At 36.4% G+C, this 12956-nt stretch overlaps 1 protein-coding gene across 25 annotated transcripts in view; it reads right to left on the bottom strand.

Moving 5' to 3' along the window:
- kif1aa (kinesin family member 1Aa) overlaps positions 1-12956 on the bottom strand; it is a 65691-nt gene that overhangs the window by 5228 nt on the left and 47507 nt on the right. For 12 of the 25 annotated variants that reach the window (XM_084426281.1, XM_084426299.1, XM_084426301.1 and 9 more), the window contains 11 exons: positions 11614-11722; positions 10305-10371; positions 10108-10192; positions 9905-10010; positions 7119-7145; positions 2136-2250; positions 1029-1162; positions 871-932; positions 628-773; positions 326-523; positions 150-221 (listed from right to left, as the gene is read on the bottom strand). In XM_084426281.1, coding sequence (XP_084282407.1) covers positions 150-221; positions 326-523; positions 628-773; positions 871-932; positions 1029-1162; positions 2136-2250; positions 7119-7145; positions 9905-10010; positions 10108-10192; positions 10305-10371; positions 11614-11722 — 1121 coding nt within the window. Of the gene's footprint in view, positions 1-149; positions 222-325; positions 524-627; positions 774-870; positions 933-1028; positions 1163-2135; positions 2251-2684; positions 2709-7118; positions 7146-9904; positions 10011-10107; positions 10193-10304; positions 10372-11613; positions 11723-12956 lie in introns of all 25 variants that reach the window. The other 13 variants (XM_084426292.1, XM_084426300.1, XM_084426285.1 and 10 more) reach the window with 2 other exon arrangements.

Below are 12956 nucleotides of genomic sequence, written 5' to 3'. Positions count from 1 at the left end.
ACATGCTCCTTCAAAAATCTTCAGTCTATCACATGACTAAAATCTAATTTCTGTAGGTTTCTGCAGCGACCTGAGCCCCTAAAAGCTTCTTAATGTATTGCTGATAACTGACAGAAGGAAAAGGTGTAAAATATTCTTAATATCTTCACCTTGCTCTCACTGGCGCTAACACACACATGGCTGTAGTCCCTGTTAAAGGAGTGGTTAAGCAAACGCAGACACTGTTGGGGATAAACAGAAAAAGAGGAACGTTAAACTGATTGACAAGAGCCTTTTTCTCACGATTTCCTGAAGTGATCTTAAAATGTCTTAAATTTAAAAAAACCTTTGCAGCAAGCTCCTTCTGCCTCTCGTTGGGTGTTTCGGGGCCTGGGCCGGGGCTGTGGCCCAGGCCCAGGTGGGTGGATGGGGAAGAGGACTCGGTTAGATCTTCACTCCCGCAGGACAGCAGCGACTCCTGGCCCAGCAGCAGGGTGGACTCCAGCTTCTCCCTAAGGAGGAGGTAGTGTCTAGTTTTCTCCACCTAACATACCGCAGAAGGAAATGAAGTCTCAGATACTCAGCAGGGCTGCCAATGACACATTCTTGTCATTTCACATTAAAAACCAAATAACTAGATGTTCTCACCTCCTGCAGGAGGCTCAATTTCTCCAGCTCCCACTGATGGTCCAGGATGAGGCTGTCACTGCGGGGCCTCCAGCCAGCCAGGTTCTCCTCCCCTCGCACGTACGCCACCGACGTATCCAGCACCCTCCTGCGCCGTCTTTGCATTCCTGCACATTCAGGTGTCATTTCAACAGCAGAACCTCCCCTAAAATGTAAACTGCCCAGCATCTCATAAATCCTCAGTTAAACAGGCTAGTGTCTTACCTGGGCTCCCTGCATCAGCCAGGTGGCACAGACTGAGCTCATACACTCCAGTTACACGGTTTCTATGTGTAAAAACAAACAACACAAAAACTTATGATAACTTCAATTAAAAGAGGAACACTGCAAAGGACTCCTGCTATAATTTAAAGCAACCGTACCCTTCAGATGGCCTCAAGGTGCCACTGCTGAAAAGGTTTCTGATGGAGCGAGAAGCCGGGAGCTTGGCGTCTCGCGAGTAGAACACCATGCATAAGTCTTTGGTTATTACTGTGGGCTGTGTGCAGTTCTCCATCTGGGAAAAGAAAACCATTGTAAGCTTTTCGATCTAAAATGGTGCTTAAAATTACCAAGAACAAGCAACACCTATAGAGCACAACAGTTGGGTTTCAATGAGCTCCAAGGTTGTTAATTGATAGTATATGATTCTGTTGAAATCATTAGTCCATGTTATTTAAACATCATAAAACAATTAAAAAACAATAAATTACGCCAAAAGAGCTCTACAGCGACCAAAGGTGAGAGTAAAGACTTTCACACTGTTACAAAATATATTTCAAATAAATGTTGTTATACAGTAAATAAATGCTTAACGTTTCCACAAAATTATTAAGCACCTGTTTTCAACATAGATAATAAGAAATGTTTCTTGATCACCAAATCAGCATATTAGAATGATTTCTGAAGTATCATGTGACATTGAAAATTCATGAATAAATTATATTTTAAAATATATTAAAATAGAACATTTTAAATTGTAATATTTCATAAAATTACTGTTTATTTTACTGTATTTTGATCAAATAAACGCAGCCTTGGTGAGCATAAGAGACTTCTTTCAAAAACATTTATTGTTTCTATACTTAGTATACTAGTTTTTGATTACATCATTTGCAATGCTTCATGAAACGTCAAGTCAAGGAATGTTGTCTTTTTATCAGATTTTCAAATATTTGTTAGATTCAAATCAAAATTTGTAATGTTTCTGAGCTGTTTGGTTTAGTGCATGTCATGAAATTCTTCACTGAAGTGTTTTTTTTTCTTTCTTTTCTGTGGAAAAATGAATGGGAACTATACTTCCAGAACCAAGACAACTACTAAAACTGGGAAGATACTGTTGTGCTCTATAGAGTCACAAGGTTTACTGCCATTTGCCTCTCTTTCACATATGTACTTGATTTAACCATTACAAATGCCATTGGCTGTTTGCTAGATTAAATTAGCTGGAACTAAATCATGTAACTAAATAAGTAAATGGCCTTGGTTACCTCCAAGTAAGCAGACAAAGTCATGTAGATTTTCTCTCCATAAGGAGTGACACGGTTTAGCAGCAAAGAGTTGTGCATGGATGAATCCCAAGCAGCATCAAAACGGAAGAATGTCCTATATTGATGGTAGAAAACAGCCTTAAAGATATCATTTCAACATAGACCAAGGTGAATTTACATATTCTCTCACTCATGTTAGAATTTCATAAATATTAACAGGCTAAATGCATTAACTATGTTAATATTACATAATAACTAGTGTCAGCTTTTAGGCAAAACAATTACTAAAAGGCAATACAGTGTCTGTGTCATTTTTTTTTTTTTACTGATAAAAAGATAATATTTTAAAGTAACATTTTAAGAGTGTTTAAAAATTGTGACTACTAGACAATATAAATGCATGCAACAAAACACTTTAGCTTCCTCACTAGATATGAATGCCACCACCAATGATGTGTAGAACGATGACAATAAAATAAAATTAAAATGATGACGGATGAAAGACGTAACCATTCAAAGAGGGAGGCAGGTACAAGGGGACACTTATACCTAGAATCAGTCCCCAAGGAAATGCTTTAGGTGGAAAGGAAAGAATCATAAGAAAGACAGTTCGGAGAGGTAAACTGAAGTATAAAAGCATATAGCAAATTTATCTCAATGAGCGATGTAATTGCATCTCCAATCAACTCACATCAGCTTTGTTATGATTTCACAGACTTCCATGAAGTACAACTGAACTAATATTGACCCTAAAGCAATACTATATGAAAATAGTATGGGCTGTCTCTTACACATAGGTTATTTTCACCTTGTTGAACTTCAAGGCTATAGTACCCTCCCTCGCTCTGATAAATTTAGGTCATAACCCACTGAAATGATCACAGATTGGATCCACTTGGCCCTACGCCAGGTAAGGGTCTTAAATCTGGAAATGCCTGAGTCTGAAGTACATGAGAGGGGCCGAGCTTCTCTGAGGTATGTGATAGATTGAGCTTGTGTGCTTTATATGTTGAGTGTTAAAGTGAATGGACCGGCATGACCCAGTAGGCAGCTTTGTGGCTGTCATTCAGACAAAAAGGAGTGAAAGAGGTACTGGAAATTTTTATTTGTTGAAGAGATGGGGAGAAAATAATAAAACATGGTGGGGGAAATTTCAAGGGTCACTGTGGGGAAGGTCTAGACCGTCCCACTTAGTGTATTAAAGTCCTAAAAGGGATAGTTCACCCAAAAACGAGTCAATGCTAGTTGCCAAAATTCAAAGCCAGTTTGTAGATTTTGGGTCGACAGACCTCACATTTGACTTGACAGACTTCACAGAAAATTGAGTAGTGTATCATGGAACAGACACTTTTTCATTTGTCATGCGTCTCCTAACGAGGGACGTTTATGTATTCATTGGTTTCCATTTGGAATGACTTGAAAGTGACCCTCAGTCATTAATTGTATAATGCCATGGTGGAAAATGAAGAGACATCTCCATATTGATCAACCACTATTGTGAATATTTGTGGTACGTGCCTCCTCAATTATAGTTACAGCCCTGCAACTGATGGGAACCTGCTGAGCTGCTGGATCATCTTGGACCAGGAACAAACCAGCTACATTCTCAGGAAAACATAGTACAAAAGCTGTCACTTAAATGATACCCTTTCAAAGGGTACTAATCTCTACCATTTAGGTACAAATGTGCACCCTTTAGGGCTAAATAAGGTACATAGTTGAAAGGGTACCATCTCAGTAACTGCTCAAATTGATTTCTGAGAGTGTACAACATGGCCTTAAGCTGGTATGATGTGATGTTGGGCTCAGGTCTACCAGCTCAGTCAGTTTCCCATCAGTTCCCACATCAAGCACCCAAACCAATTTGAACCAGCTAGAAGCCAACTACCATGTTCCAAAACACAGCTACTGGACTCGCTTGAGTTGGCTTTAGCAGATTAGGATACAAACACAGTTAGAAGACACCCAGCCATCCCATTTCTGATGCTATTGTTAACTCCCCCAAAAAAACACATAAATCAAGCTCAGCATACCAAGCAAGATGAGGGATTGTGAGGATAATTTCCACCTCCCATTTATACACGATAAAAGATATTTCCTGTTTTTTTACCTTCCCTTTCAATTTTTTCCCTTTAATTTTCTTATATCAGCCAATCCAAACTATAACTCATGTTCTTGGCAAAATATACAGAGGGACATTTCTTTCTAAGTTTATTGGTTCTGCCTGCATTGAGGACCTAAATAATATTGAAGAATTACTCATTGCACAAGGGTTAGAAAGCAAGCATGCTACCGCTGAGGTAATGCTTACATGGATTGTTGAGCTGCACACTGCCACCCAAACTGCTGGAAATTAAAATTGGTTTCTGTGACAACATATATGGGAGGAGGGACACTGCAGGGCTATACTCAACTCCCTGACTAACTCTTGGGACAGTAAGAACTACATTGGAGGATGTTGGTGTGGATAATAGTACAGTTGTCAAGGTGACAAGTGTGTACTAAGAATGATATCAAATACTTTGAGGAATTATGTGAAGATATCTTACCTTCCCAAATCATTACTCATCTAACAAAAATATGTTCTAAGAACATTTTGATAACATTCACACTGAAGAAACATTATTTCTGAGTTCTCCGAACATTCAAAACGTCCATTTAAAAAAAAAAAAAAAAGTTCTAAAAACATTCCACATTAGGGGGACGTTCCATTTTTTTATTTTACAAACATTATGGGAATGTTAGTTTTTAAATGTTTTGAACATTTTGAAACAAGTAGGCCTAGTAAGTATTGACGTACAAAAAACGTTTGACGAGTGTCCAATTAATGTTTCAGAACATTTCATTAATAATGTACACTAAAATATCATATGATCAATAAGTTATGATAACATGTTTTTACATTGCTTTAACTCATCAAAATAAGTTGAGCAATTGTTAACTTTTTTCTGACTTACACAAGATACAAGTCAGTTTAATGTAATTTAAGTTGAAATTACTTAAACAACCAAGTTGATTGTACTTAAATTCAGGCAGCAACTTTTTCAACCAGATAACTAATGAACATTCTATTAACCTTACTGGAAAATGTTTGTTCGTAACTTTGAGAGAACCTTGCCAGAAAATTTGTGAAAGTTCTGAGAATGTTTTCTGCAGCTCACAAATTGTCTAATTTATTTTCAAGCACTTCTATTCTACAATTGAACTATGGGTTGCAAGTTTAAAGAAGCACATACAATGATTAACAAAAAATCCCAGATTATGTCTGCTAAAGAGCACTTAATCTGGAAAACATCTTCTAAATGTCTATTCAACATCTGACAAGAATCGTCTTAGAGGCATATTGCAGATGAGCAAACACTCTAAAACATACATCTTGCAGATGTAAATGCACTTATTAATTAACTGTACATTATCATACCACCATATACAGTGAATTACAGGTTACAAGTTTAATACTATACAGCATAATTTTTCTGTAAAAGAGGGTGTTGAAATTATGTGCATGATAAAATCAAATTCTCAGTGTGATCTGTAATAGCCCTGGCAAATGGAACAGTTCTGGCACTGCAACAAGAAAAACAGATTTGGATAAAAACAATGCTCTCATACCGCTCTGTGGCGACACCACCCTTATATTTACAAACAAGCAGCTAATTCCTGTGATTATAGTTGTCCTGATTTAATCATTAGAAATCTGCAAGCAGCTCTTAGCTTATACTGTAGTCATTCAGGCAGCATAATAAACCTTTAAAGAAATTTGATCAACACTACCTCCTAGCGGTCAAAAAGACTGGCTAATGTGAGCAGAGAATGCAAGGGAAGACTACCTGTCAATAAACTTGACTAAACGCATTTTTTTTCGCATGAGATCATAAATCTCAGTGGACTAACATAACACTAATTTTGTTCAGAGATTCATGATTAATACTGAGGTTAGCAGAGCAAGCCCTCCCGCCCATAAACAACACAGACCTCATGGTGTGTGGTCTGGCCAACAGTTATCGCCCCACACAGGCGAAATTGTGTTTTATGGTGTTGCTTTGACATTTGTGATGGAACTTGATCTAGTTGCAGAGCTGTTTAAATGAAACCATACATTTTTAATTAAGAGATGTCAGTTAATTTGTTGAGAATTTGTTGAGCAAGAGCAATACATTTTATGTGGGACTGATGGAGCGTGTGTGGTAAGAGTGACTCATTAAAAATATTATAAAAACGCTTTTAGTTTAAACTGGAGGAATGTGTGACTGATGAAGAAGTGGCTGACAAATTTATTTATGAAGTTGTCATAAAATGGATTCGGAAAAGAAAGTTTTGCTGACGTTCCCTTTAGTTATGAAAACGTTATAATGTTCTCCAAAATCAAACTTTCAAAATGTTCAATAGTTTTTCTTGGTTATGTGAACTTTATTTTATCGTTAGCTTTAAATGTCCTCTGTTACATAAAAAAAAAAAAAATCAGAAAAAAACCCCGATCCGTTACGATTTGTGCTACCATTTTGAAAGCATTATTAAAGATCAGATACTTTTCATAACTTTTAGAGCGTTAACGTAAAGTTCTGAGAATGTTCCCTATTAACTGGGAAAGTGACTATGATCTCTACCACACCTCCTGTAAATGATTCAGCCAAAAATGCAGCCCATACAAAAGCCAAGCCATGCAATCCAGTCACCTGGTGCCAAAAATGTCAAAAACATACAATACACAACAGAAGCTTCACACACAAAAGCATTTCCACGGGAGCCAGAGTGAAATTCTCTCACATTTTCCGAAATAGTAGGAGGAAAGGAGAAAAAAAAAATAGACAAACCAACATGATTGCAGAAAGAACAGCATTTGAGAGCCAAACCAATTACGCAAAGAACGATGGAGGTTGATTAGACAGATGGCCAGAGAAATAAAAAGATGAAAAATAAACATTCTGTTATGTGTATGTGTGTCTGATAAAATGGGAGGAGAGGGATTTGAAGGTAATATACCTAGGCATGTCCGAATCAAGAAACTGTCTGGAAAAACACAAAACAACATTCTGTTAGTGGGACTAGAGAAATGTCAGAATCAGAAGGTTGTGGAGAGGAGCTTGCGTGGAGGCCCAGCAGCTTGTGTCTGATGAGACCTCTGCACAACTCTCCCGTCACATCTTTGTCCTTGGTGTATGAATCCAGCTCCGATACATGGTTTTATGGGTAAGTATAATGTGGATTATCTAGTTAGGACTTGTGGTTACATCGCAGGAGAGGAGGTCACAGCTGCTTGAAACGAGACGTTTGTAATAATGTCTCTTTCATGCAGTTTTGCATCGGTGGATAAATCTGATAATATAAGATATCTAAACGATTGTGACTTTACTTTAAGCATTTCATGTTTGCAAAGTCTGGATGCTGATATGTGATGCCCATTTAAGGTGATGTCATAGTAATGCATTGCAGATGAAAAAATGCTTTGTTAGGCTGCTAGCGTGTAACGTGACATGAGAAACGTAGCATTTTGTTTCCAATAACTATCATGATGAGAGAATGTTAATGATGGATTCTATTAGTAAAGTTTCATAAATAAGCTTCAAGTGTTTTTAACGTTAAGCTTTCTTTAAAACTAAAAATCTTCACATGCAGATCACAACGACGTGATGGTGACCAGCAGAGCTCGATCCACTGTGTGGTTCAGTGAGAGGGTACAGTAGCTGAATCTGAGCAATGGAGTGCGGACAGAGCGAATGGAATGAACAGATGAGAATGGACACAAATGCAGACCAGCATCAGATGGGGAGACTTGCACAACCAGCAAGGAGGTGAACTAGAGAACCATTTGTCTATTCCATGTCGGAAAATAGCAAATTCATATCTTCAGATTGAATTGTGACCTCCTTCATAGTGGCTAATAAAACCACATTTTGTCTCATGTGTGCAGTGGGAGGGGAATTATTAGTTATGAGAAAAAGAGCAGTTGCAGGAATTAGTCTGTCAGTCAAGCGATTCGTATCCTGACTCGCTGTTGTTATGTCATGCAGAAAGGTCTCTGCAATAATTAAACACAATCCAACAAAAAAGAGGCGTGTTGAGAGGTTGTGTTAATATATTTTAAGCATTTATCTAAGTTTATTCCACCTGTATAAATCAGTCTTAGAATTAAAAATGGTAAAAAAAAAATGTAATAATAAAAAAATCTGTTCATTTTGCACATATCAAATGTTTTTGGAGCTACTAGCATAGTTAGCCAAACGCTAACCATTTAATTTTCAGTAAACAAAAATCTTACTATCAACTTTTTACACAAAACATTTTTGTATGATATACTTGTGTTACGTAAATATAAAAAATACATAATAAATAAACAAAAATGACTAACTTCCAAGGGGTCTCAGAATGACTTGAATGAAAAACAATTCCTCTAAAACCATTTCCCCTTAAAAAAACTATTGTTTTCAGTTAAATCACAAAATGATTCGTTGTTTGTTGATTAATTATATTGTCGCTGTTAATGAAAAAAGCGTGAAAAGAAGCAGTTTTGTCAAGAAGAAATATCTTCAAATATATCTTCACTTTTTGAAAATAGTTTTGGACACAATTTTAACCTTTAAAGTAAAAAAAAAAAAAAAAAAAAAAACTGTGTTAATTACATTCCTTATGTAGTATGTAAAATTAAAACAATTTACTTTCACTATTGTTCAAAAAGTTTGGGGTCAGTTGCCAGTAATTATTATTTTTTTTTTTAAGAAATTAATACTTTTATTCTGCAAGGATGCATAAAATTGATCAAACGTAACAGTGAAGACATTTATAATGTTACAAAAGGTTTCGATTTCAAACAAATGCTGTTCATTTATCAAAGAATCCATACAAATATCAAGCAGCACAACTGTTTTCACCAAATCAGCATATTATTATTATGATTTCTGAAAGATCATGTGACACTGAATAATAGAAAACAGTTTTAATTGTAATAATATTTGTTGTACAATTGTAATAATTGTAATAAAATATTACTGTATTTTGAATGAATAAATGCAGCCTTGGTAAGCTTAAGAGACTTCTTTAAAATACATTTAAAAAGATCTTATCAACCCCCAACTTTTGAATAGTAGTGTACTTTTTAAGGTTCAAACCTTCCCCAAGCCAAGCATACTTTGCACCCTGTCGATAATGCTAAAAGCCTCAATATGGCAGTTCTAGGATGTGTCAGTTGTCAGTGCCCACAACCATGCAGCGAGTTATGGTATGTTTGTGCAAAGGAACATAAAAGTGTAAATATACTTCTGGTCTTTATCTAAGGCTGGCACTGTTGCGTTGCCGTTTGATTCTGAATCACTCCCTTGTGTCAAGCCTTTAAGAGCTGTTTGGAAGGTTTGGTTCACTGACTCATTTCTCTTTGGCAAAAACTCATTGCTTTAAAGTTGTGCAGAGAACTGTTTGTCTCACAGGCTTGGCTTCAGCTCTCAGATCATATGCCAAGGCTGAGGAGAGAGTCGTATTAAGTGCAGCAATCACTAAAATGGAGACCTGGTATTAAAAAGAGTGGAGTGCGAAACAGCCAAAGTGGACAAACTCTGCTACTGAGTGTTCAAGGAGAAAAAAGGCTTCATGACAGAAGAATAAATCTCCCATGTACTGTAACCTCTTGTGGCAGTGTTCTTAAATATAAAATGACAAGCATAATTTTCAAGATGTCTTATGTTTAGTGTTAAAGACATGGAAAACATGAGAATGTCATGTTATTGTAAACTTCTAAACTGGTCTTCTTGACATATTTATTAGGGTTGAGAAGGTACCTGTCATCTTGTGTGGGTCGAATGTATCCTGCAGACAGTATGTTGAGAGAGAGAATATTGGGGTCGATGATCGTCTCATCTGCTTCCGGTGTGTTCCTGATGCGCCCTGTCAAACGCAAAAATCCCATTTGCTGAATATCACAATATCTCTCTTATTTACTCATATGCATTGAGCATAAGTTCGAATTTGAGGCCAAACTCACCAACAACCAGCTCTCGCACTTCCTTCCACTCGATATCTCTTCCTGACTCATGTACTATGGTGACTGTAACTCTCCTTTGAATGCCCTGTTATGTAAATGTTGTGTTGTTGTATGTCATATTGTACTGTAATGTTAAATTAGTATGGACTATGGTTGCTGTGTTACACAATAAAAAAAAAAAAAACATTTTCCAGTACCTGATGTAACATGAATGTGCCATGGCAGGGCATGCCTACCCGGTGGTCCACTACGGCTGGGATATAGCTGCAAGGGACAGATACATGTCAAATACAATAACCAGCAGTCAAGCTTTCCTGGAGGTAGAAACACAGTGAAGGATTTACTGTACAAAGCCAATAGGAATAATTATTTACTTAATAATACGTAATATATTTTAATCTATAGAAAATATATATATATATACACTATAGAAAATATGTCAAAAAATATTTTATTATTTGATATTAATTATATATTATATCTTATAAGCATGTCCAGTTTGGTATGCTGATAAATAATTGATTTTAGACATCACTGTTTTCATATAAGTTACCATAAAACAAATGTATTAGATATAATTTCGATAAAGAAAAGTCAGCTTTTATTGTCATTTAGTCGTGTGTGTGTACAGCAAAAATGTTTCTCTAACAGGTCCTGGTGCAAATATTATGTACAGTATAACTAATTTGAGTTTAAGACCACAGTGCACACATGACATTGTATAACGTAATACAGCACATACGTTTGTTCAAGCGCGAAAGAGAACTCGATTCTGGTGCGCTGTCTGTGCGCACGATTCTGGCATACGCACGAGTTGTGTGTGTGTGTGTCACAGAGACAGGACATTCAGACAGCACTTTCTCTTTTGTCTTGTCACGCTTTAATGGTTTAAAAGCATTTGTATGAATAAGAGCGTGATCATATAATGTAAGATAGTCAAAGGATGACAGAAAAAACGAATGCTGCGTTAAATATTGTTTTGTAACACGTGCTAATTTTGACAGCACTAATATAAATGTATAAATATATGTGTGTGTGTATATACAGTATATACACACACACACACAGACATATCTATAATATAATATGTAGGCTACACACACATATCATGTAAACACAAACTTTTATGTTAGATGGGATTAATAGCGATTCATCGATTTGACAGCAATACATTTAATGCATCCTTGCTGAATAAAAGTATTAATTTCTTTTAAAAAACTAAAATGACTGACCCCAAACTGTACATACAGTATATGTAAAGTGTGTAAATGTCTTTTGGGAAGAGTTGTAAAGTGTCTAAAATGACTCCTGATGGTACCGAGAGCAATTATATGAATGATTTCCTTTATATCACGACCTAAAAACCAATTCAAACATTTTATACGGATACACTGGATATCACTGATTTTACAGGCCACACTGAAGACAGCAATCGATTCTGCTCAGACTGAATCAGTTAAAGGCCAATTTAAAGGGAAAAGGTCAATGTTTAGACAAGACACTTACTCTCCATTGGCCTCTAGCTCACAGATTTCAAAGAGGACCATCAGGTCGTATTTACAGTGGCACGGTCCTGCTGTGGGTCGCGTGAGAGCTGTCAGTTTGGTGGCAGGTACTATGCAGAAAATAGAGAAAGAAGGAACAACAAAGAGAGTCAAACCAATATTGAATTAATCATAGACCAAAGGATATAAGAATTCAATGGCAGATGAGAGGGATACTAGAGTTTCACAGGAGAGAGGAAGATATGGATCACAGTATAAAAGGAGGAATAGAGAATATAGTTAGAGAGGACCAGGAGTGGGAGATCAGGGGTCCGATGTAAAGGCACACTGCTGTTAAGATGAATAAAGTCAAGTGAATAACAGTGATCCCTGAACATCTGCACATGCCAAGCAGAATTAATAAAGGAATAGTTCACCTCGAAATGAAAATTCTCTCATTATTTTTTCACCCTCACATCGTTCCAACCCTGTATGACTTTTTGTCCTTCTGTGGAATACAAAAGGAGATTTTTCTTTATTCTGTCCGCTTTTTTCAATGTAATGAAAGTTAATGAGTACTGGGATCAAGCACCAAAATGGCAGCAACAAAAAAAGCACCATAAAGGTCTCATAAAAGTGATTCATACAAGTCTTCTGAAATCATACGATAGCAGCATATTGAGTCAGTGAGTTGAACTAGAGAACTGGATCTGTTTGATTCATTCAGATTTTGTCAACAAGATCAACTGTTTTTTTTTTTTTAAGATATGAAATACACTGAAAGGAAGCAGACTTCTCTACTTCTCTCATGCACTTACATAGAGAATATATCATGTGGGTTCAGAAGACAATTATGCTGCTTTTTGTAGTTGTTTTGCTTTTACTCATTTTCTTACATTATATATCAAAAAACAATTTGACAGAATGACAGAATTTTAATTCGAAGATGAACTATTCCTTAAACTCACATTTAACTGTCATATACTTATGAATATTTATTTACATTTTTCTCTTTCTGTAAGACAAACCATTGAATATGACACATAAGTAGACAAGAAAACTAACAACGAAATACCTAATAATGACCCAAAATGAATATCCTGCAAATGTTTAGAGACCACTGCATCATCAAGCTCAGTTTCAAGTGACAGAACAACCAATTTTACTCATGCAGTTACACAGTCTTATTTCGGTACTATTCATCAATTTATTTCTGGTGAATGATGTCAGAGAGAAAGACCAGAATTGTCCATCTGCTTGATAAGGTTTGTATGGAGAGGCTGAGGGAGAGAAAAAGACATACACCCACACACAGTATTAACAGGCCGAAACGCAGTCCCTGGAACAAAGCGTCCTTCAGTCTGT

This window comes from Rutilus rutilus (genome assembly GCF_951802725.1).
Source record: "Rutilus rutilus genome assembly, chromosome: 12".
NCBI lineage: Eukaryota > Metazoa > Chordata > Actinopteri > Cypriniformes > Leuciscidae > Rutilus > Rutilus rutilus.
Note: the sequence above shows the minus strand (reverse complement) of the source record. Positions and strands in the feature narration are given on the sequence as shown.